Genomic DNA, 26,590 nt, shown 5'->3' with positions numbered 1-26,590 from the left:
CCAGTTAGTATGACCTGATTTTCTCTCCAAACATTTCAAATATCCCCACTTAAATGTCTAATACACATCACACTCAACAGGTCCTAAATTGAAATCATGACATTGAAAGCAATACCATCCTTCCAATTTCTCAGGCCAAAAACCAGTGTCATTTTTGACCTCTTTTGTTCTCCTAGATTATTTCCATCAGGAAATCTCAATGGCTCTAATTTCAAAAAAAAAAAAAAAAAAATCTAGAATCAAACCATTTCTCCACTTTCCAGTGCGGATACCGTGGTCTGAACCACCGTAATCTCTCACCTGGATTACAAGAACCTCTCAAATGATCTCTCTATTTCTCTTTGCTCTCTTATGTCTATTCTCAACACAACAGCCTAAGGGATCATTTTAAAACATAGTATAGATTTTCAAGTCTTTGCTTCAAACCCCCATTTCACTCAGAGTAAATCCAAATTTCAAATGATGGTCTGACTACAAGGCCCTATGTGATCTCGTCCTATTGCCCCTCTGACCTCATTTCATATTACCATTCCCTCTGTTGGCTTCACTCCAGCTACATTCAATTCTTAAGCTAAGTTCCTGTCTTAAGGCTTTTGCAGGCTACTCTTTCTGCCTGGAATGTTTCCCAGGATATATACGCAGCTCAAATCCCTGCCCTTCTTTATGTCTTTGCTTAAATGAATAAATATCCAGACTATCTCAACTTAATAGTGCAAGGGGATCTCCTTCCCAATTCCCTTTTGTCTGTCGTTTTTATTAATTTTGGGGGATAAACCACATACTAACAAATTATATTATTTACTTCCTAGATTTACTTTTATTTATAGAATTTAATCTCTAGAAGAGCAGTGATCTGTATGTTTTGTCCAATAATTTAAATTTCAAGTGCCCAACAGTAGGCACACAGTAGACACATATCAAGTAACTGTTTAACAAATGAAAAAAATACCCCCAGGCAAATTCATGCCCTATAGTTTCATACTGCATATTTAAATGATTTGGAGGCGGGTCAAGAAAGTACAGCAACGAGACAGAATGAAGGAGGGGGCGTGGCTTATAGCAAAGCAGACGGTCCATGTTCCATCCAAAGGGAACAGCTGCTACTCAAATGCAGTCAATTGCCACCCTGCTGGAAAGCAGGCCCCTTACTGCCAGAAGATGAGGGATGCCCCAACACCCATTTGTCATTAAGATGGTGGTTCAAACTTTCACATCAAATCTCTTAGTTTTAGAATTCTGGCAGTTGTCAGTTGGAAGCAACATACAAAAAACTCTTACTCCATAGTGACTAACCACATATCCACAGTATTTGAACTTAGCGTGCACTTCTACTTGTTCTGGAGTTGTTTTCTGTGTATATTTATTCTCCCTAATAAAATGACATAAATTTTACTTAAATTTTAGATATTGATTAGAATTTTTTTTTTTTTTTGAGATGAAGTCTCACTCTGTCACCCAAACTGGAGTACAGTGGCGCGATCTCGGCTCACTGCAACCTCTGCCTCCCTGGTTCAAGCAATTCTCCTGCCTTAGCTTCCCAAGTAGCTGGACTACAGGTGCTCACCACCATACCCATCTCATTTTTATATTTTTAGTAGAGACGAGGTTTCACTGTCTTGGCCAGGCTGGAGATTAGAATTTTTCTACCAAAATGACAGGCCAAATGGGCCTCCGCCATGGGCTGTGATGTCAGAAAGCTTCCACTGCAGGTTAGATGGCTCTTCTCTAGTAATACCTGAACACCACTGATTTGGTTTTCACATCTCAGATTGACTCCCCAGTGAAGCCTCTCTAATGCTTACTTCCTGTTTTGTAGATGACGGTGTCCTGGTTAGGCTTCAATCACATACCTCTGAACTGCACGCCTTCCACATCTCTTCTCCTGGCTCCTTGAGGATGGGCACCCAAGTCCCTGACTCCCTGGGAACACCTAACATACAGTGGGGGACTAGCACCAAGGTGGCAGTAGCGTTTTGTTATATCAGGAACTGAATTTCACGTAAGAAAAAGAAAACAAAACTCAAAGACGTGAAGTTACAGCTAATATGTGATGAAACTGGTATTTAAATCCCAAGCTTCAAAATGACATCGAGTCTTTAAATAGTACGGAAATCATTCTCAGACCAGATCATGTCTAACTCTGCCACAGTGCAAACTAAGGAAGTTCATGCTTTTCTTTACGTAAATGACAAAATTGCTGAAACAGTCCATCTCCAAAGAGTAAACATTTTTTTCTAAATATTTATTATTAATAAGGTATACCACAAATATTTCCTTAAGTAGATCCTGAGTCTCAGAGTATCACGGCTAAATGCTCTATAAAAAGACAAGGCTATAAAGTTACTTAAGTTAATATAAATGAGAAGGGCTACAGAACAGATTATATTCACATATTTACAATGGCCTTAGAGGTAATAAAACATTCTAAAGTTCACCGAAAATGATAACCTAAATGCCTTTTAAAAGCCTTTAGGATAATATCAAGGCTTTTCTCAAAAAAATAAGCATGATTTACAATTTCTTTTTATGTTTTTAAAAATATTTAAAACTTGATTTAAAATTTTTTACAATGCCAAGAAGGTGTTATTTTTTTAAGATTGAGAGCTATAAGCAAATCCAAAAGAAAGACTGTTTTTATGGTTACTGGATTCACAAGCAGGCCAAAACCAAAAATTCAAAAGCTGATAACTGCATTTTCACATTATTCCACAAGATGTCAGCATGTAACTGGACAACTTCAACAGTGGTGGTAGTAGGGAGGAGGTGGGTTCACTCAAATAGAACAATAGAAACCCTTTTATTTCATGATCTTACGCTACAGCTTTGGTAACTCACTTCATAAACGTATACATAGCCATGTATATTTTATTATTGTAAACCCAGTTCTTAATATTCTTACAGTAGTTTGTAAATACAGATATTTAGATATTTCTTTTTTGAAACGCCTTAATTTTTTTCTTTCCGATTTAGCTCTCAAAATTCTTCTGATCAAATTAAGAACCTTCAAATACTTATTAAAGCCCAGGAATAATCCTCAGCACAATACAAACATTAACCTATTTGTCTATTTGGATTATTTTCCCCCATTGTACAGATAAAAAAAAAATTAGAAAAAAGGTCAATGGTTCACATGGGATTATTTACTCACTATAGATTATATATTCAGCAGGCGACTAGAGTCTCTGCAGGAGAGAAGAGGGGTGTGTGTGTGTGTGTGTGTGTGTGTGTGTGCGCGCGTGCAGTCTTGTCTTGATATCTTCCTTTGTTTCCCACCAACAACTCACATGCTGAGTCACCAACACCTGAACAATTGTCAATACTGATCATTAGCAGCAGTAGTAGGAAGATATAGTTACTAATGTCTTTTCTCTTACAAGTAGCACCACAGCCTAGTAAGTGGTAGAAAGTTATACTATGAAAACATTAAATAAAAAATGTTGGTATTAAAATAATGCTTAAAATCTGAATAAATACGTATCTCCCCTGTTGTCTTACATCATTTGCGCTCTTATCTTGCTTTTCATATTTTTCTCGGTCATAAGCCATTTTCTTCAGCAATTTCTTCATGGCTCTTTTATCCTTTCTGTGATTTCCCGAGTTTTGCTCCCTCACTTGGTTTACAATAAACTTGGGAATCTATAAAGAGAGGGAATTAAGCTTAGAGAGGGAAAAGAAATAGCACCATTTTAAACGACAGAAAAAAAAAACTATATTTCTTAAATTTCAAAAGGAGTCAAGAGTTTCTTTTTTTTGATAAGACTGCCATTTTACATGCACTCTTCATTAAATCTGTGAAAAGAAAATGCTTCATATTATTCACTTACCAGGTGTACAGAGCATCCACGTGGTGTAATTTACCACCCACTGTGGAAGGTTCTAAAACAGGCTTTGTGAAGTCCAAGGGCATAGTGGTCGTCTTCCATGCCAGACTGGAGACCCCCTGAGGTGACGAGCAGTAGAAGCCACCACCTCCACGGGTCTTTTCTTTTGTAGCCTCCTACCTACAGTTCTGCTAGCTAACCTAAAGTCCCCTCCTAATAACCAGCTAGCTGCTGCTGTCACGAGAGAAAGAACTACTCCCCAAGAAACAAGAGCTGATAGGTAGCTAGCAAAAATCCAGGACAAATTTATCCTAAGAAATCACATTAGCAAAAACAAAATATTTTCAGGTATCAAAATGTAACCATGAAATAATGTGGGCATTTCAAACATTGATATTTAATAAATAGACATTAAATTTTTATTTAAAAAAATCTGAAATATCAGTTGTCTTTTTATAAAAATAAAGCAATATAAAAATAAAGACTTTAGGATCTAAATATCATTACTCTGTCTTTTTAACAAATTAATGTTCGGAGGTTCCTCAAACAAGAGATTGAAATATTCAATATCATAATTTTGCTTGGAATTCCTTTAGGTCATTTTTTCTAAATGCTTATAAGATGCCTTTCTGAAAAATTATAAATCTCTCTGGAAAATGAGCACCTAATCAACGAAGCCTCTCATCCACTACCATGCTCTGATAAGCTGTCAAAGCAAGCTCAAAATAAGTGTGAAACAGAGGAAACCATTTTTAAAGACGTTCTCAGCAATAAGCATGTACCCCTTTAAATAAAGGATCTATGAAAAATCACTGAAAAATCTGAAACCAAGACGGCATGGGCTTTTGAAAATACAACAGGCCAAACCTGGGTGCGGTGGCTCATGCCTGTAATCCCAGCACCTTGGGAGGCTGAGGCGGGTGGATCCCCTGAGGTCAGGAGTTCGAGACCAGCCTGACCAACATGGTGAAACCCCATCTCTACTTAAAAAAAAAGAAAAGAAAGAAAGAAAAGAAAAGAAAAGAGGCCGGGCGCGGTGGCTCAAGCCTGTAATCCCAGCACTTTGGGAGGCCGAGGCGGGTGGGTCACAAGGGCAAGAGATCGAGACCATCCTGGTCAACGTGGTGAAACCCCGTCTCCACTAAAAATGCAAAAAATTAACCGGGCATGGTGGTGTGTGTCTGTAATCCCATCTACTCAGGAGGCTGAGGCAGGAGAATTGCCTGAACCCAGGAGGTGGAGGTTGCGGTGAGCCGAGATCGCGCCATTGCACTCCAGCCTGGGTAACAAGAGTAAAATCTGTTTCAAAAAAAATGAAAAAAAAAAAAAAACACAGGTCTAAACCCTGAGAAATGGGAGAATAGGCAGAAATAAAAGTACTTCTTACAAGGTACCTTTTGACATAATTTAAAAACAGAAATTCACAGGGCCCTCCTCACCTATAGGAATAAATTGTCATTACTATTTTCTGCACTCACAAATTTTAAATGTAATTTAATAAAGCTAATAACAAACATGCAATGTGTTTTTTAAACCACTAAGAACAAAGTATATAATGTATACTTACTGTCCACAGAAGTTTTTGATAACTAATCAATAAATGCATGGTATTTGCCGTCCCAGCTGCCATTGCAAACTCTCGCTGTTCACTGGACTTCAACCCCAATGCATGACACATAAAGAGATTCGGGGCCATGACCATTGCTACATTCATGACCGTCATTTTATTTTTTTCTTTATTATCTATTACTCTTTGGAGAAATTCAAGAAGGGCCTGAAACAGAAATGATTCTTTGAGATTTGTGTCACATATGAAGATAAAAGATGAAAGCACTGTGGCATATAAAATTTTTATTTCATTAAAAAAACACGTTGTGTAGAAGCACAGTTCAGCTAATCACATCCAACAGGCCCTGCTAGCAAAGCTTCTCCGGTTGGCTGATGCTCCCTGAGATGGAAGTTTGCTTCTACGAAGGACCATGGCACTGGGGAATGAAGCAGAGATGGCGCATAGCTGAACTAGGGAGCAGGGAGAGGAGTGGGGAAGTGTCAGACCTCTGGCCTATGGGAGTCATGAAGAGCTGAAAAGTTAAAACATCAAACAAACATTGGCTTATTTCAGAAAGTGCCACACTTTCCTATGTTGAGATTTTTAAAAATCCCCTCATTCCACTTCAGTTTCATTTGCCTAAGGCAATTAATATCTGGCTGATGTGGAACCTACAAAGGAGCCAGGCACTGGGCATGGTGGTGCACACCTGTAGTCCCAGATCCCTAGGAGGCTGAAGTGGGAGGATCATCCAAGCCTAGGAGTCTGAGTCCAGCCTAGGCAACAGAGAGGAACCCAGAGAAAGAAAAGAAAAGAGAGAAAGAAAAAGAAAAAAAAAAGAGAGAGAGAGAGAAAGAGAGGGGCAGGGCAGGGCAGAACAGAACACTGTGGGGGGAAATGAGTAGAGACCAAAGACAATCTTCTTTTTTTTTTTTTTGAGACTGAGTCTCACTCCGTTGCCCAGGCCAGCATGCAGTGGTAGTGGTAGATCATAGCTCACTACAGCCTCAAACTCCTGGGCTCAAGCGATCCTCCTGCCTCAGCCTCCAGAGTAGCTGGGACCACAGGTGGCTAAAAAAATTAGCCACCACGCCTGGCTAATTTTTTTGATTTTTTATAGAGAGAGTCTTGCTATGTTGCCCAGGCTGGTCTTGAACTCTTGAGTTCAAGAAATACTTCCACCTCATCCTCCCAAAGTGCTAGGATTACAGGCGTAACCCATCACACCCAGCTAAGAATTTTTTTAAATGAATGAAAAGGAACTTTTCATCAGGACAGGTTAGGTTATGCTCAGCTCGATGCCACATACGTCCACCCCTACTGCAGACACTCGTTGTCCTCTGAACCTATCTTCCCCAAAAGCCAAAGGCAGCTGAGGTCACCCTACTTTAACAGGACGTACGGCTTCAGATTTTTCTCTTGCCTTCTTAATTTGTTCTAGAACAGCAGCAAGCATAACTGCACAGGTATTCAATGTTCTCTCTGAATGAGGCAGTTTATGAAGCACATTAGAGAGATTGCTTAATCCTAACTTGGAGACTGACACTGCAATTACCCCCATTTTACAGATGAGAAAAAAATGCTTGGAGAATGTAAGTAACTTCCTGGTGGTCATACAGTTAGCAGGTCATGGAGAAAGAATTTAATTACAGGGCTATCTGGTTTTTGTTTCTAAATTCTTAACTACTTACTGAAAGAACCATGTTTTCATAGTTAGCCTAAAATCCCTACCCTAAAAAGGCCAAATACACTATACCAAAATGGAAAAAGAAAAAAAAAAGTATCTATCTTTCAAAGAATTTGAGGAAAAGAAATTCCTCTAAGTGCTAACACGTTGCTCTTGAATCAAGTTTAGCTGCTATATAGACCTTGAAAATTTGAAACAAATTAAGGACAGAGCTTTAATATCTAACAATGAGATTTATGTATCTAATTTCTAGTAAGGTGCTCAGGAAGTTAAATTGTAATCCAAGCATAAAGTTATATAAAACAACATGTTCTCAAATGAGGACAAAAGATTAATTGGTGAAGTTTGGAAAAAATATTTAATTTTGTTCCACAGAGACCGAAATAATCGTTCAGGGGCCAGTATATCTCCTTCTTTATGAGCATAAATTACAAAGATTAGGCAATAAACTATTTTAATTGTGGTATGCATAGGCAATAACGTTATTCGAAATATTACTATCAGAATACTAGAGAATAAGAGAGAGAGTTAATATAAAATTAACGAGATGCTAGCCTAGCACTTGCTGAAGGAACTGCAGTATCTTCTGTCTGAACCTTAAGTATTTCCCCTTTATATATATATATATATATTTATTTCAATAGTTTTGGGGATATAGGTGTTTTTTGGTGACATGAGGAAGTTCTTTTGTGGTAATTTCTAAGATTTTGGTGCACTTGTCACCTGAGGAGTGTACAATGTACACAGTACGCAGTCTTTTCTCTCTCACCGTTCTCCTACCCTTCCTTCCCCTCAGGTCCCAAAGTCCAGTGTGTCATTCTTATGCCTTTGTATCCTCATAGCTCAGCTCCTACTGATAAGTGAGAACCTGCGATATTTGGTTTCCCGTTCCTGCGTTACTTCACTTAGAATAATGGCTTCTGGTTCCATCCAAGTTGTTGCAAAGGCCATTATTTCAATCTGTTTTAAGGCTGAGTAGTATTACGGGTGGGTGGGTGGGTGTGTGTGTGTGTGTGTGTGTGTGTATCACGTTTTCTTTATACACTCATTGAGAACCTACCCTGTTTCAAAAAGCATTTATTTTATCACTGGCCCGGTGGTATCAATGTATCACTGGACTCACTCTCTGAAAACCCAGGTTTGAATCCTAGCACGATTACTTATTAGCTAGGTGTGATGTTAGAGTAAATATTTCTATACCTCTGCTCTTTAAAGTTTTCTTATTTGTAAAATGGGAATACTTATCTCTCAGCCTGAAAGGCAAGACAATGTATATAATGAGCTTCTTAAAACTACAAAAAAGATAAATGTCAATAATCATATTAACATGGGTCCCCTCTTGCTATCTGAAATCAGTCTTCACTATTGCTCCAAGTCAAAGGTAGGTGTGATCATTGGTGCAAATGCACCATAATTCAAAGTTAAAAAAACAACAAAAAAAAAACTAACTGTGGTTAAGCAACTTGCCCAAACACACCTGTCGATTTACTATCACGCCAAGATGGGGTATTGACCATGGTGCCTCTTAATCTTAGACTTGCTGGAGCAGTATTACACACAAGTCATGCACATGATTCTGTCCTTCAAATGACAACTAAAGGCATGTTGCTAGCACTGGAAAAGTTGGAGAATTTTGCGTTGGGGTTCCCGAAATTATATTGCAGTGGAGTTTCCCTTCCCTTTTACAGAAATGAATTTATGGCTTATCCTTTGCACATATGGCATTCTTGTTCCAATGTTCTATTATTGAAGTTCTAGTTTGAAACCTTCAGCAGAGCAGGCTAATTAAGTCACCAAAGCTTAAATAAACATGTAAAATTACTTGTTTGCATCTCCAGTTTTTCACTAAAAATAGTACTTCCACCCACTTAATTATAAAATTATGTTTCCAATAGCCTCATACACAAAAAGTAAGAATTAGCCTATAATTTTTAAAATATTTTTTAACAATTTTTAAAAGAGCATGCCTGGGACTTTGTGGGCAAAGTCCAAGGAAGAGTTCTGGATTAGCCACACCCACAGCAGCCATATTGAATTGAGAGCTTCCTCCCACAACTACTTGAACTCATTTGAATGTAGGGATACTTTAAGTAAATCATATGTTTTCCAATACGCACTGCACACTGGTCACTGATAGGGCTGTCACCCAGAGATGTGGCAAGAAAAAGTCAATGAGTAAGAAGACGTTCCTCCCTATTTCTGAGTAGTTGAAGCCCTGTGTCAGGAGCATTGCTGGCAAGCAGAGGACATGTTGGATGATCAGCCCCACTTCGTCGTGAGCCCCCTGTCCCTGTCTCAGCCACAATCTCCACACACTTACACAGCAACCCCGGGCACATATTGTTCGAATATAACCCTTTCTGAGTTGACCTCTGCCTCAAAAGCAAAGTGAAACAAAACCTAATGCTGCCTCCCGGGTTATTCATTTGAAACAAAAGGCTTTTTTTTTCTGACTTAGGAAAGGGAATAACCCTTCGGAAGTTCTCCTGTAGCGGATGTAGCATTTTACCTCCAGTAATCCCCCTAAGCTGCTTCATCAAGAACAGCTGAGTATTAACATTCATTCCATGGGCATTAAAGAACTATCACTCATGCAGTTACAATTCAAGGAGTTTTAATGAATTACAGGGAAAGAATTCCAAGGTGTACCTACTAGTGAATTTGTTTTCTTAACTTGAAAGTTCTTGTCGTGAGATTTTAAATACAAAAAAATGAATTACTACTACATGCTTATTAAATACAACTCGAAACATGCAAAAAATAAAAATAAGAAGGAGAAAAAAACTGAAAAGCACCCATGTTTCCATTAACCAACGACCCTCAATCGTCTGGTTTGGAAGAAGAAATATCTGAAGGCAGGGGTAAAACTTTAGATAATACTTTTACTAAATTTATTTTTTTCCTTTTTCTTCTATAAGAGTTTATAATTAAACCTTTTACAACTACTCTATAAACTTCTGCTGTTAAGGAAAATAAATCAGTATGGAACAATCCCCTGATTATGAAAGCTTCTGACAATACTTATAATGGATGATATTAAATCATATAAACATTAGACCAAATCACTTCAAAATGATAATATAAAACAGAAACTCAGGATAAACCCTTAGAGAAATAAATAGAATTTGTTTGAGTTGGTCTATCTTTTGGCTAACAAATGTATCAAATCACCATTATGACTTATTCCAAAATCCACCATTTTGAACTACAAACTGTAAGATCTTTAGGTAGTAGTGGGTTATATCTGATGTGGCTTAACATTTTTGTTTTAAACATTTATATTTTACCTTACTACTACATGCTTACTAAATACAACTCAAAACATGCAAAAAATAAAATAACGAGGAAAAAACTAAAAAGCACCCATGCTTCCATTAAGCAATAAACCTCAATCATCTGGTTTGGAAGAAGAAATATTATAGTGAAAAATTTTTTTTAAAAAAGCTTAATAACATTAGTAACAAAACAACCTCATAAATAAAGAGTTAAAGACTTTCACCCTCTGTCTTTAAAAGTGGGCTTTTTCTTTATAGACTTTTATGAACATATCCAAGATACACATCGTACTGTTTTGCCACAAATAATGAAAAATTACTGTGTTTAGTTCTAAGGGATATTTAATGTAAATTAATGGAGCTGACCTTCAGCGTGTCCCTGTTTGCATCAGGTAGGAGGATGACAAGAAGGTTCAAGGCCTGTAGTTGCTGATTCTTGGTTGGAAGATCTGCAGACAGATTAAATAAATCTGAACTCTTTTCTTTACTGAACATTTTCCTTTACTTTCTTTTTTCACTTTTGAAGAAAAAAGTTATTTGGCATAAACATTACTGTAAAATGTAAGACACAACGACTGAGCAGCAAGCCTTGTTGAGAGTGTGTTTGTGGGAGATCAGCAGAAGCAGCTGCTGTTAGGAGCTTCCTCTCTCTCAGAATGCTCACTTCCAACTGTGATCATATGACGCGCGGCCTTATGTTTGCAGACACACAACAGTGCTTTGGAAATAATTTTAACTTCTGCATGATAATTATTCCCCAATGAAAAGACATAGAGGATTGGACCTTCCGTGATATGGTATCAGGGTGCGTCTGTAACAGTGAAATTTATTTCTTTTAATGGTGAGTGAACAAATGCATGGTAAGAGTCCATTAATTCCAACAAGAATATGTAAAATAGGGCCTGGAACACAATAGGTGCTTATACATGCCTGTGGAATAAATTAGAAAACCAAGCAGCAATTAAACAGTCTAAGAGGTGATTATCATTGATGCTATCATTTTCGGCAGCCCTTACCCCATTTAAGTAATACTCATGGATATTTAGAATCATTCCAGCATTTCTTTTTCAGCAATAAATTTGGTCCTTTAATCCATATCCAAGAAATGTGTGCAACATAGCACAATTTCAACATTAAGAAGTATTTCCAACAGAAGGTAATTTATTCTGTTTAAAGAAGAAATATGTTAAGAAAAAATACTTAAAACAGAAGATGATTTCAGTTCCATCTCTCCTAGAAATTCTGAAGAAATGTCATGATACAAGATGACTCATGAAACCATCTCAATATTGTGTGCTTTAAGAATAGCCTGGCACAGTTCTGGTTGAAACTGTAGCTCACCATAATTTTTTTTTTTTTTTTTTTTGAGTCGGGTCTCACTGTCTCCCAGGCTGGAGTGCAGTGGTGTGATCTAGGCCCACTGCAACCTCCACCTCCCGGGTTCAAGCAGTTCTCCGCGTCAGCCTCCCTGGTAGCGGGAATCACAGGTGCACACCACTACACCTGGCTAATTTTTGTATTTTCAGTAGAGATGGGGTTTCACCATGTTGGCCAGGCTGGTCTAAAACTTCTGACCTCAAGCGATTCACCCACCTCAGCCTCCCAAAGTTCTGGGAGCTCACCATAATTATTTCTAGTGCCCCTCTTTCACTCTTATAAGTGTCCCCATTTAAAAGATAAAGATACGGTTACTTGAATACAGTGATGGCATTTTTACTTTTTTCATGGCCTCTAGGCGTAAAATGGATAATTAGGCCAGTAGCTAAACCTTATAAGATCTAGGCTCACTGGAAAAAAAAATCGAGAGCTATTAGAGAGACATTAAAATGTAGCTTGCTCAAGACAACAAAATGACAGCAAGTACATAAGAAGCAGCTTGTGACTTTCCACCAATGAGGCAGCAAAATGCTTTGCTCCACGTTTCTGCATGACAACCTCAGAATTTAATTTTTCAAGAAATGCTCACAGACCCTACCACTTCTCCCTGTGCTTTTATGATAACTGTTAATCCACAGCTTCTCTAGTAAGTGTTGCTTTTAACACTTGGCAAGAAAACTGTGTCAGAGATGTTATGTGACTCATTCTATTATAAGAGAAACGTGAAGTTTCCAGGTTTTAACACTGAAATATATTGTATTGCTTAAATGCCATGCATTTAATCTGTACCCAAAGAGAACATTCTGTTATCTGTTTATTCAGAAATGCATATTTATAAGAGAAAATGAAAACAATGCATGGCATCTGAGCACCCACTGACATCAGTGAGTCAGTATGTCCACCCAAATATGTCTGGTTACGTTCTTTGTGATGCCAAATGTCATTAAAACAATGAACATAGATGGCACCAGCAGAAGGACTGCTTCAAAGAGGGATAGCACTTACTCTGGACAGCCTGAAAGGCTTTCAGATATTGCACACTGAGCAATGGCTGGGGCAACTCCCGAATGAAGAGCTTCAGCAGGCTGGCGGCATCATGCTGTTTGACACTTTCCCAATTAAAAGTCCCTTCATAAAACTTTGCTTCTAGTTCTTGGCAAAGATTCTGATAGGCACAGAGGGAAAAAAAAAAAAAGAAGAAGAAGAAGCTATAAGTGCATTTTTTTTCTTGCTGAGAATGTGATACATTTTCTACTTTCAAGAGATTCTACTCTTTAGACAAGACAAATCAAACTAGCAAAAGTCAATACTTCTTTTACTCAGAAAAACTACTCCTCTCTTCTAATCCGAATGTACTTTACCAATAAAAAACTACCTAAGGCCAAAAGACAGTTTATACTTTTTAACTGTTAAGGCCAAAAACCCCCCAAATTTATAGTTTTTCCTGGACACTCCACAAACTATAAGTAATGAAGTTTTAATTAAGAGATTGGTGAAAATACCCTAGAAGAAAATCTAGGCAAAAACCATTCAGGACATAGGTATAGGCAAGGACTTCATGACCAAAACACCAAAAGCATTGACAACAAAAGCCAAAATAGACAAATGGGACCTAAACAAACTCCACAGCATCTGCACAGCAAAAGAAACAGTCATTAGAGTGAATCGGCAACCAACAGAATGGGAAAAAATTTTTGCAGTTTACCCATCTGACAAAGGGCTGATATCCAGAATTTACAAAGAACTACAACAGATTTACAAGAAAAAACCAAACAAGCCCATTCAAAAGTGGGAAAAGGGCATGAACAGACACTTTACAAAAGAAGACATACATGAGGCCAACAAACATATGAAAAAATGCTCATCATCACTGGTCATCAGAGAAATGCAAATCAAAACAACATTGAGGTACCATTTCACGCCAGTTATAATGGCGATCATTAAGACCGGGCGCGGTGGCTCAAGCCTGTAATCCCAGCACTTTGGGAGGCCGAGGCGGGTGGATCACAAGGTCAAGAGATCGAGACCATCCTGGTCAACATGGTGAAACCCCGTCTCTACTAAAAATACAAAAAATCAGCTGGGCATGGTGGCGCATGCCTGTAATCCCAGCTACTCAGGAAGCTGAGGCAGGAGAATTGCCTGAACCCAAGAGGCGGAGGTTGCGGTGAGCCGAGATCGCGCCATTGCACTCCAGCCTGGGCAACAAGAGCGAAACTCCGTCTCAAAAAAAAAAAAAAAAAAAAAGAAGCATGGCAATCATTAAAAAATCTGGAGACAACAGATGCTGGAGAGGATGTGGAGAAATAGGAACACTTTTACACTGTTGGTGCGAGTGTAAATTAGTTCAACCATTGTGGAAGACAGCGATTCCTCAAGGACCTAGAAATAGAAATTCCATTTGACCCAGCAATCCCATTACTGGGTATATATCCAAAGGATTATAAATCGTTCTACTATAAGGACACGTGCACACGAATGTTCATTGCAGCACTGTTTACAATACCAAAGACCTGGAACCAACCCAAATGCTCATCGATGATAGACTGGACAGGGAAAATGTGGCACATATACACCATGGAATATTATGCAGCCATCAAAAACGATGAGTTTGTGTCCTTTGTAGGGACATGGATGAACCTGGAAACCATCATTCTCGGCAAACTGACAGAAGAGCCGAAGATCAAACACCGCATGTTCTCACTCACAGGCGGGTGTTGAACAATGAGAACACATGGACACAGGGAGGGGAGCACTACACACTGGGGACTGTTGGGGGGAAATAGGGGAGGGACTGTTGGGGGCGGGGAATTGGGGAGAGATAACAAGGGGAGAGATGCCAGATGTAGGTGATGGGGAGGAAGGCAGCAAATCACACTGCCATGTGTGTACCTATGCAACAATCTTGCATGTTCTTCACATGTACCCCAAAACCTAAAATGCAATAAAATAAATAAATGGAAAAAAAAAAAAAAGAGATTGGTGAAAATAACCTTTCCATTTGGGGGCTTCACCCACATATTATAAATCTTCATTCAATTAAGAAAAAAATCACTAAAAAAGAAGTCTATGTTTTAAATTATTTAGAAGTATATTACGTAACAAAATACATAATCAATCTCTGGGCCTAAAACAGAAGGCTACCTCTCATTAGTCACCTCTGGGAAATGGAAAACTCAATTCTACAGCAAACGAGGCATGAAAATACATCAATATACCTGTCTTTAACGCACAGCCATCCTGCTGCCAGCTGTGGAAAACAGTCCGAATCCATGAAGAATTCGAAATACCTAGTTCACTTACCTCAGAACTCTACGAAGATTGTCAGGTAAATTATTACTAATAAATTAATTGAGTTTTGTAATTACTATTTTTTGTATGCTTCTTTACTATAAAGTACATAAATCTGATCATGTTAGAAACCATCGCAACTTTCTGTCATTTTCTTCTGTTACATGAAACCATTCTCCCAAAGCATGTTCATTGTTTTCTTGTAAGGCAAATTACATGTTCTCTTCCTAACACAAGGACCATTCTCTACCCCCCGTTATTTTTGTAATTGATGAAATTTGTGAAGGGGAGTAGGCAAAGACAGGGAAAGAAATAGGGAGGAGGAAAGAGAGAGGGAGAAAAGAAGGGAGGAGGAAGATAAAAAAGAGGGAGGGAGGAAAAGATGGAAAAAGGGAATGAGAGGGAGGGAAGGAAGAGGAGGGGGACAGGAGGGAAAGAATGAGGGAGTAAAGGACAGCAGAGGAAGAGCCAGAAGAGAGGAGTGGCAAGAATAGAGGAAGAGGGAGAGAGAACAGTACAGGGAAATTTGGTGGGGCTAGGGAGAAAGAGACAACCAAAATTTTTGCATATTATCCTTTAAATTATTTATAATGGACCAGCTGCTGCATAATTTGGCATATGACAACAGGCTGGGTTGAAGAGTTGAGCCAGCTGAATCCACTTAATTGGTCTTCTTAGAAATTACACTTAGTTAAACTTGTCCTTCTGCCAGCCTTCTCCTTGCAAAGTAAAATCTGCATTATATTCACTATTCTGTACCAAAGTCAATGTATTTTTGCCTCCTGTGAGTTGGTCATCACAGTCTGCTAATGAGGACCCGAGTGCTTTGAATGGTGAATTGGGAAGGACTATCTTGCCGATATGGGTAATATGAGTTTATGTTACCTGTTTCTGAGGAATTACATCTGTGTTAGAGAAAGTACTTAACAGGACTCATCTCAGAATCACACAATGTCCATGACTGACTAGTGGTGAACGTGCCGTAGGTGTTAGTAAATGAAGTCAGATGATGACAAGTTATCAAACTTACACACACCACCACAGTTTCAGGATCCTCTGCATACCAGACATCAAACCCAGGGGACACAAGACGAAAATTACGATCAGGATGTATCAGGCTACTCGAATCATATTAAAATGAGATCACTGTGTAGTAAGAGCCAAGGAGGCCGAAACTGGTGTCCTAAATCAAGGCAACTTATCAAAATAAGCAGGTGATGCAAACTGTGGAATGTATAAAGAGTAATTCCAATCCTGGCAAGACCACAGCCCATTAGTCACAGGCCAGGACAGTGTGCACTCCCCGAGAAACACTTGGTCCTGATCCAGCTCTAAAGATTTCATAAAGAATGGGCTTATGAAAATGAAGAGAGATTATCTCTCTTCTTTCCTATTTTCACTTAGATTTTCAAATTCAGGAAGACAATGTATTGGATATGGGCAGTGGTTACTTGTGCTATCTCAGTGCAGAACGAAAGGTAAATTTGGAAGATAGGGTAAAAGTGACAGTTAATGGCTGCTTTCCAGATACAGCTACAATTCCAAGGATGAGTACCCTTTACATTTCAAATCCCCCTGAGCAGATATGTACTATGCATCCCCTGTGGGGTAATTCCATCTTTATCAGGCATTCAATGGAAACTTTATCCCCCAGAGCCAAAAATGAGGCACAAAGATGACAGCAGGAGTATACACGGTACCCTGGGATAGTAGAAAGGAAATGCCATCCAGAGGAGGAGAAGGGAGGGCTCAAATTAGGAAGTCTGGAAACTATTCTTCCAGCCAGACTCAGGATACCCTGGATGCAGTAAGACAGGCAACTGTGTGAATCAGAATCAGTAAGGTAGATGAGAGTGTCTCATCTGGCCGGCTCACTAAGACTAATTATGCATAGGATGTCAAGGCTCCCCCATCTGCTGAAGTCTATGCTCCTGGTCTTTTTTTTTTTTTTTTCTTTTCCAAGAAATAGGGTCTTATTGCTCTGTCACCCAGGCTGGAGTGCAGTGGGGCAATGACGGCTCACTGCCACATGGAACTCCTGGGTTCAGGCAATGCTTCCTGCTTAGCTTCCAGAGTAGCTAGGGCTCCAGGTGTGTGCCACAATGCCTGGTTAAATTTTTAAATTATTTTTTGTAGAGACACAGTCTCACTTTGTTGCCCAGGCTGGTCTTGAATTCCTGACCTCAACCAATCATCCCACCTTGGCCCCCTAAAGTGCTGGGATTACAGGCATGAGCCACCACGCCTGGCCCTGACTTTTGTAAACTCAATTGCTACTACACATCCTGACTAAATCTATCACAACTACCCCCACCCTATTAATATTTTAGCTCATCACATTCTCTTGTCATAGCATTATTATAGGTAATATGGCGATTTGGAAAAAAACAAAACTTAGCAAAAACCAGAAGGGACTGTAGAAACACGAAAAGGAATGGTAAAATGTTTTATGTTTTATTTTATCTACTTTACTAAAAATGAAAAAAAGGGTGGAGAGGACATGTTAGCTTTTAAAATGCAGAAGTATAAATAAACAAAAAAATGTTTACAATAGTAGAACCCAGAGATTACCTTGATTCTAGTGGCAGCTCCAGGAATTCGTAAGAGGCCTTCAGTTTCCAAACCTCCCTCTTCAATTCGAGAAATCAGCTGTGCATAAACAGAGAAACATTCTGATTTTGATATTTGTAACAGGTACAATTCCAAATTTAACATATGTTTCACTTGTAAATCAAACTGATTACAATGACATGTAAACTGAATGTTATAAGGCTTTGAATGCTATTGTACTACCACTATCTTTCAAAACAGTAAGTCCAGAAACTTTAGTTATAATTTAGAAAAAGTTGGGCCTTATTCTACTTTGTAACAAAAGTGTGTAATTTCACACAACAGCTGTGGTACTCCAAACAGAAAATAAAGATGTTCATTGTTCAAAAGCAACTAAGAACATCCATTTATTCTGCTTTTCCAGAAACCTACATTCTGCAATCAAATAAATCTTATGAAATTCTAGCATTTGCATATTTACATCTCATTTTTAGCTTGTTCCAAGAAAGAATTATTTATGACATGCAGAAAAAAAACTGTTTGCAAATATTCATTTCTAAGCCTTTGGTGTTAAACAAAGGAAAATGTCCTTGCATATGGCCTCTAAGTCATACCTGATGCCCAGTGAATACGCTGATCTAACTCCAGATTCCCACAAGAAAGGATTAAAAAAAAAAACACCTCAAAAATAAGACTAATGGAGAAATTACAATAACTATTAGAGGCTAAGAAGAAAAAAGAGTGGTCAGATTCTTGGCAAAGTGATCTTCTTGGAGGAGGCCTTCCCTGAGCAGTAGTACACAAAGGCTTTACAGAACATATTCTGCTATTTTAAGAAAATCAGTTTTCATGTCCTCAGTTTAAATATAAGGCATTTCCTAGCATCGCATAGGTTTTCCTCCATAGCACCCACTCTCATTTCACAATTGCCTTCTCTACTTTATAAAAGACAGACCTATTCTTCACTTATCCACAATCTTACTATAATATTCTCTGCATGCCCTAAGGCGTAACATCTTCTAGAGTATCAAAAGAATGTAAAAAAGTGTTTTTCAGTGAAGCCTCCTTTAATGATTAAACAAGGCTCTATAAAATACCTAGAGCTTACTGTTTTTCCCTTGCACATAAAAGTGTCTGTTAGGAGCAAAGCCTGGCATCATAAATGAGGTCTTTTGACCTTTGTCTTGATATTCTGAAGTTAGATATACAGTAGTATGTGAACATTGGAAGGGATGTCAACTTTTCTTTAAAGACTTCGCCTCTTCTATTCCTGGGTTATATTGTGGCCAAAGAATGCACTGATATTGAGGAAGTTTGATAACAACTAAATGTGGTAGTCTCAAAATTCCTAAGGATTTATTTTTAGGAAAAGAGAAGCATCTTTGATCAGTCAAAGCAGTACAGGATTTTTTAAAACTCTACTGGAATATTTTCTAAAACCACATTTTTCGAGTAACACTGGATAAAAACCCATAGCAAAAATTTTAGGTGAATTATTTTAGATCAGACGGGTATTACTCAAAACAAAGCACTTAAAACCAAATTTAACCAATATTCAATGTATGGCCAATTTTCATTTCATTTCATCTTATAAAAGGTTTGAAACACTTCTATGTCCTATTAACAAAAAATAAAATTGTATGCTAGCTGCTGGAGCAAATTAGTTTTCAGCAATATACGCCTTTCACTTTCATTAAATACACAGGAAAAAGTGATTGTGACTTCTGAATAACTGAGTGAACGTAATTTCTGCATTTTAGTATTTGAGTCCTTTTTGTTATTCTCTAAGGCTGAAAACCACAGCACCCAATAGAGTTACATATATGTATCTTCAGAAGGAATGCCATGTGTGTTCTCATATGTCTCACTCTGAAAATAATATTTTTAGCTACCACATTGTATTGTATTATTAAAATATAAATGATAGTTTATAGCTTTGCTTTTATTATCAGGATTAAAAATGGCGATGAAAAATAACTATATTGATCCATACATTTTAATAATGCTGTTTTTACTAATTTATCTACGTTCTGTAATTTATCAATAATTTTCATCACATTTCTCAAAACATACATTATGTACTTATGTGAACTGAAAAATGAAATGAAAATACAGACTCTTTGACACAAAGTATGGCTGAGTTAGTCGATTCATTTGACAGTGAAAACACTAGGTTTGATAATTAGGTTATAAGGCAGACTTCTTTCATAGATTAAAATTAACAATATTTCTATTTCCCCCACCTTTCTGAGAATACAAGGTTTAACAATGTACCTCTGAGCAAAATAATGAAATAACAGATACAGGTTCATAGATATTAGACAAGCTTTGTTAGTACCCTTTTGGTTATATAAGCTCAAAAATTATAGTCCTCTATAGACTGGTAATGAATCTTCTTGCAAATCAGTCATTTTTAATTTTTTCCATTTTACAAAATTGAGATCAGACCTAATTGTCAGCTGATAAATCAAAACTTTTTTTGTGATAGATCGCCGTGATTTTTGCTTGTAATTCACAGGGGATGCAAACAGATGAGTGTTATCTACAAGCAAACCTTTTATATGCTCCTTCATTTTTTATAGAAACAAAAATACTTTAGGGCCATTGTCCAATCCTTCAAACAGATAGACAGCTAGTCTATAGAATGTTAAAGGACCAAAGGCAAAAAATAACCAACTAAATAAATTTTAAAAAAAACTTCAAGAGGAAATGACAAAGGGAGATTTTTCTTAATAGGCTGGATGCAATCCTCAGTATGGCATCATTGAACCTCCATGAAAATTGAAGCTTACTGTATTTCTGTGGTATGATGGTGAATTTTCTGTGTCAGCTTGTCTAGGCTACAATGCCTACGTGTTCAGTCAAACGCCAGTCTACATGTTGCAGTGACAGATTTTTGTTGTTGTTGTTGTTTGTAACAGTAGACTTTGAGTAATGACAGTTATTTAATACTCTCTATCATATGATGGGCCTCATCCAATCAGTTGAAGGCCTAAAAGATTTTGGTTTCCCCAAGCAGCAATTCCGCTCAAGATTGCAACAAAGAAACACTGCCTAAGTTTCCAGCCTGCAAATGTTGGACTCAAGATGGCAGCATCAACTCTTGCCTGCAATTCCAGTGTGCTAGCTTGATCTACATATTTCAGACTCGTGAGCCCCACAATTGTGTAAGCCAACTTTAAAAAATAAATCTCATCTCAATCTAAATATATCCTATTGGTTCAGTTTCCTTGGAGAACTTTGACTAATACCGCAGGAAAGGATGCTGCTGAGATCCCTGCTTCGTATAGGCTTTGGTGTATGTAAATTGCAACTGTTACTGACAGAAGAATTTGAATATGTAGCCTGTATTTGTCAGCCTCCTCTTGTTAATCACAGGTACTGCTGACAGCTCTCCATAGATACGTGGTCTGCACTGTGGCTAGCAGAAGCTAATGGGTGAGATAAACTGTGTAGAACAAAGTTTGTCAGGAGAAATAATGAGATGCAGGTTTGAATGTAGTGGTAGACATGGGCGGAAAAAGCACCAAACGTTAGTAGGGAAGACAGGGAATTGACTGGTTTGGAAGAGGGGAAGAATAAGCGCCAACTACATTGAGCCTTAGTACTAGATGAGTTTGCTGAGCCAATTAACTGCAACTCAATTTCTACTGTTCCAAGAAATTTCAGAAACAGTGATATGTGCAGGCTGCAAAGAATCTACAGCTTGGGTAGTGCACAACTGAGTTGACCTGTCTTCCTCACTGTGCATTCCCCAGCTTTTCTCAAATGTAATCTGTGTTGCTGAACAATGATGGCTCAAAGGTTGGATGGAAATTTTTATACTGCCACAGATAATCCCCTTATGAATAATTGAGTGTTGACTATACAAGTGACTTAATAGTTTAGCAATCATTTTCTAATTCTACTTTATGGTTTCTTTGCCTACTTTGGAAATAGGCACTGGTAAATTAAATTGGACATCCTCACTGTAAATAGAAAAGCTTAGGAAACACACACAGGCATGAAATATTCATGAGGATGCAATTCCCTAGAAATTTATAAGCAGTTCCCACTCCTATGTATTATAGAATTGAAATCTCAATTATACAAAGCCAGCTAACATAAGACAGGAAAAGATGCCAGGTAATCACAGTTATAGTAATAACGCAGAAAGCATCACCATGAATATAAAACTTATGAGCCCTTGAAACAAATTTGCTTCCTGAATAGAAAATCAAAGTACAAAACATGACAGTATATCAATTGGAAAACTATATTATAATAATATGAATACAAAAAAACACTATTAGCTTAAGTATGTTCTCTCTATGGTGACCAATCCAAGCCTACTTACTTTTTGAAAGATCAAGGGTATTCGCGTTCCTGGTATTTTCCTCTGATCTTGTTCTAACAACACTGTCAATGGAACACAAAAAAGACCAGAATCTGCAAGAAAAAAATAAAATTTCCTCACTTTTGTCAATCTATAAAATATTAATATAAAAATGTTAAAGCATAAGATTTCTGACACTGTAAATCAGACAACTATTATTGAGCATCTACTAAATGAATGACAGCATCTCAACATTAGAGATATGCTGGTCAATAGTAAAATCCTGGTCCTACCTTATAGAGCAATGCAGCAAGGAAAGACAACTAAATAAATGATTGCAAATAATTACCAACATAATTAGAAAAGTGCAAACTGCTGCATAAGAGACACAGAGTGCTGTGAGAACATGCAAAATGTCCAAATAATTTACTAAATGTAATCAAATTTAAAATTCTTACTTAAAAGCAAATATTGGCCAGGTGCAGTGGCTTACGTCTACAACCCAGCACTTTGGGGAAGCCAAGGTGGGACGATTGCTTGCACCCAGGAGTTCAAGACCAGCCTAAGCCTGGGCAAGATAGTGAGACTCTATCTCTATGAAAAATTAAAAAAAAAAAAAAATTAGGCAGGGTCCTATAGTCTCAGCTACTTGGGAGGCTGAAGCTGGAGGAGAGCTTGAGCCTGGGAAGTTGAGTCTGCAGTGACCCAGGAGTGCACCACCGCACTCCAGCCTCAGTGACAGACCTATCATCTTTTTTTTTTTTTACAACACCAAAAAAACCAAATATCATTCATTTTTTCCATATTAAATAGACACTGAACATTTTACAATACAGCAAAATATAAACGCTGTCTGAAAAATCAGACAAGATTATGATCTTGTTCTACAAATGTTTCTCTTTAGAAAATAGATACTTGCTATTCTTAAATTTAAATGTGTAGTTGTATATACTTAGAAATAGCTCCAGAAGTAAATGACAGCTAATAGTTTACAATTTTTCTTAATTAAAATCATATGCCTTGAGTCTGCTATGAACATGGCTTCTTCCAGCACATCCACCCTGCCTCCATCACTGAGTGGACCGTTAGCACTGAAGTGATAACTTTTTCCTTTATGATATACATCAGCATGGAAATGAGAATCATCTGTGAACATGAAAAAGGGGATTATCTCGAGGCATGAGAACAGACATTGGAGACTGACACTTAATGGAGATGCCATTCAAAAGAACGCCGGTAACCCAGCAAATAACTTTTTAGTTTGGGAATTCAGAAAAGATGCAATCTGAAGAACGCCAAGGGTAGAGGGTTTTACATAAAATCTGTATCTTGGATAAGACAAACAGGTATTAAATAAAGATAGGAAGAAATTCTATTAACAGTGATAGCCTTGATATAAACAACTTAATATTTCTTTGCCAGGATGCAATTCTAAAACATAACATTAACCAAAAAAAAACCTCTCTGAGCCACTTTAAAAATCCTGGCACTGACCCACAACTATTTAAATTGTATTTCTATTTTATGTTTGGAGAAGGCTTTGTGATGAGCTTCTCAGAAAGCATCTTAAGTCTTCATTATCCATAATGGACTTATGAAAAAACAGAGCACCATTTAACTCAGAAATTCACCATCCTAGGCTTTATGCTAAAGCACTCAAAGGAACTAGGCACAGAATGAGGTCTTCTGGGGCCCAGCATGACAGAGGACCAGAAGGGAAGGTACACTTCAGTCCTACAGAGTAATTGACTCTAAAACCTAAATCAGGTGAATACTTGTCTTTGTGAATGTTACCATAGCAATTCAATAATCCTCATTCTTGGTTTCTCTTTCGGAGATACCTCTAAGGTTAAACAAGAGGACAAAGATTCCTAAATAGTGAAGCTTTGTTAACAGAGAGTTATGTGGATTTCATGACCAATAAATTACTGGAGAAACAAAAACTGAGGAGGTGTCTGTTTTCTATTATATTATAAAAAAGAAATTGTTTATTTAATGGGTAAAGCAAGATACTTATAAAAAAAAAATCACACCACATTTCCATGATGAGTACAATCCAGTGGCATTGCTGGGTCACAATGGTGTTATTTTCTTAGCAGTAGGGGAAAGACTGTCTTTGCAAAATACGTAAAATTCGAATGTCCAGGAACAAAGGGGCAGACTACTAACTGGCCTATTTATTTCCTATCCAATGAACAACCAAAGTAATCATTTAGAATCAACCATCTTAAAGTCATTTTTCAAGATCTGATTCTGGAAATAAATATACACCAAGTCACTGTATCTTTTGAAATATATAGTTTTCAAAGGAGAAAGCACATGAGTTAAGATTCCTTGCTTCAGAATTTCCTTCTATGAGAATTACCTGATTATGCCTTTTTTCTCTATAGTCTAGGACTCAGTGTATTTCTATGAAGTTATAAAACTTTTGAAGGCAACATCTTAGAATATAAACTGTAGATGTATTCAAGTGGTGGTTTATTTTGTAGGTGTTTCCTCTGTCTGCCAGAAATCCTGCTAAAAAGCCAAGTCCATCCTTGCTATTTTAGAAATAAATCCACTGTCTGTCATTTCATGATTACCTCTTGTTTTGATTTTCACAGCTTTTTGTTGTTTCAACTCAATACCCAATACATCATAGAGGGCCGTCAGCTCAATTAGGGCTAAAGGGCAAACTTTCTTCATGTCCTGTGGTGCGAGGTCACCAATCCTTGTGGTACCCGTTTTGTCTTTTGGCACTCTGAAATTCTAAAATAAACATCATTAATATAGTAAAAGTTTACAGCACCTAACCCCCATTGTAATGCAGGAAGAAAAAACCAACTATAGAAAGAAGTTATGTTCAGAATAAGTGATAAGAAAAGCCACAATAGAATTTCTGCAGTCAGAAGGAAGAGTGATTCTTCATGACGATGACTCCTAAAGCTGCGGAGTGTTGAGATTCAACATTCAAAGTTTGACAGACAATGAGACCAGACCACGCATTTGGAATGTTAATCCCAGTGGCTCAGAGGGCAAAAGAGACAGTGAGCCCAAAGGAGAAAAAGACTTCTAGTTAAGTGACCTTCAGAAACCAAGGAAGGCTAGAAGTGAAGCATAATCTACGAGGGGCAAGGGAAAGAGGAGGGGAAAAGGAAAGGGGAAAGAGAGTGGGGAGGGGGGAAATAGGAGAGGAAAAGGAAAGAGGAGGAGGTAAAGAAAGGGGGGGGGAAGAGGGGGAAGGGAAGGGGAGAAGGAGAGAGAAGGGGGAAGGGAAGGGGAGAAGGAGAGAGAAGGGGGAAGAGGAGAAAGAGGGGGTAAGGGGAGGAAGAGGGGAGGAAGAGGAGAGGGGAAGGTGGAAGGAAAAGAGGAGGGGGGCAGGGAAAGAGGAGAAGAAAGGAGATGGCGGAAGGAGAGGGAGGAGAAAGGAGAAGGTGAGAGGGAAAGGGAATGGGGAGGGGGAAAAGGAAAAGGAAAGGGGGAGAGGAAGAGAAAGGGGGAGGGAAAGGGGGAAGAGAAAGGGAGAGGGAAAAGTAAGAGGGAGAGGACGGAGGGGAGAGGGGCGGGGAAAATGGGAAGGGAGAAGGGAAGGGGAAAAAGTAAGGGGAGGTAGCAGGGGAGGGGGGAGAGAGGAAGAGGAGGGGAGAAGGCAATGGAAGAAGGGGAAAGGGGGAAGGAAAATGGAAGGGGGAGAAGGGGAAGGGGAGAAGGGGAGGGGTGAAGAGGAAAGCAGAGGAAGATGACATGAGGAAGACAGGTAGGGGGAAGAGAAAGAAGAATAGTAGCCATGAGTAAATGCTTAGAATGTGCCAAGTACCCTCCACATACAATTATGTATTTTTTAATTGTCACAAAAACCAAGTAAGATTGGTCCAGAAAGTCTATAGTGCATTGGGGTAAGTGTAGAAGACACAGGGAATTGAAGATCATGGACTTCAGAGCTCACCAGTCATCTAGCTACTTACTAGTTGTGTGCCTTAGGGCAACTGCTTAACCTTTCTTTCTGTAAAATGGGAGATGGAGGGGAGGGAAAGGAGGAAAATGGCAACAAAAAGGAGTAAGAGGAGGAGGACTGACCACTGAGTTCAGAGGGCTGTGGTGAGGTTTAGTGCCCAGCACGTCCCAAGTACTTTTATGTGGTTGCTACTGCAGGTTGAGTATCCCTCATCCAAAATGCTTGAAACCAGAGGAGCTTTGGATTTCAGATTTTGAAATATTTTTAGATACACAATGAGACATCTTGGGGATGGGTCCCAAGTCTAAACACAAAATTTATTTATGTTTTATACACACATAGCCTGAGGGCAATTTTATAAAATATTTTAACTAATTTGCATGAAACTCAGTTTGTGTTAAGGACTTATGTGTAGGATTTTTCACTTGTGGCATCATGCCAGTGCTCAAAAAGGTTTGAATTTTGGAATATTTAGGATTTTGGAGTTTTGGATTAGGGATATTCAATTCGTATATTACTTTCACGGCTGAATAAGCTGGGACTCAGATGTTACTTCATGATCACAAGCACGTAGAGATATCATCTTTCTCAAATATCATCTTTTAATATTAAACACATTAAACATAAGAAAACAAACCACAAGATAAAAAGACAAATTTCACTAGTGTGTGCATTTAATACATATTATAGTCCCATTGTGTTTACCCATTACTAAAACTGATCATTCTCGTACAGTTTGGATTTACCTTTGAATTTTTCATTTAAGTCAATTGCTGATTAGGTAATTTAAC

General features: G+C 38.1%; 1 protein-coding gene across 4 annotated transcripts in view; it reads right to left on the bottom strand.

Annotated features, from left to right (window-relative positions):
• Positions 1 to 26,590, bottom strand: part of ARHGAP18 (Rho GTPase activating protein 18) — a 193,357-nt gene that overhangs the window by 18,248 nt on the left and 148,519 nt on the right. For all 4 annotated transcript variants that reach the window (XR_004267801.1, XM_032274817.1, XM_032274816.1 and 1 more), the window contains 7 exons: positions 24,448 to 24,613; positions 21,887 to 21,978; positions 17,572 to 17,649; positions 12,715 to 12,874; positions 10,699 to 10,781; positions 5,389 to 5,595; positions 3,496 to 3,636 (listed from right to left, as the gene is read on the bottom strand). Coding sequence is in view for 3 of the 4 variants with exons in the window: in XM_032274817.1 (XP_032130708.1) it covers positions 3,496 to 3,636; positions 5,389 to 5,595; positions 10,699 to 10,781; positions 12,715 to 12,874; positions 17,572 to 17,649; positions 21,887 to 21,978; positions 24,448 to 24,613 (927 nt within the window). In the remaining variant the exon portion in view is untranslated. The remainder of the gene's footprint in view (positions 1 to 3,495; positions 3,637 to 5,388; positions 5,596 to 10,698; positions 10,782 to 12,714; positions 12,875 to 17,571; positions 17,650 to 21,886; positions 21,979 to 24,447; positions 24,614 to 26,590) is intronic.

This window comes from Sapajus apella, unplaced genomic scaffold (assembly GCF_009761245.1).
Source record: "Sapajus apella isolate SASKATOON/1434 unplaced genomic scaffold, GSC_monkey_1.0 scaffold6, whole genome shotgun sequence".
NCBI classification, from domain to species: domain Eukaryota; kingdom Metazoa; phylum Chordata; class Mammalia; order Primates; family Cebidae; genus Sapajus; species Sapajus apella.
This window is presented reverse-complemented; position numbering and strand designations above follow the sequence as displayed.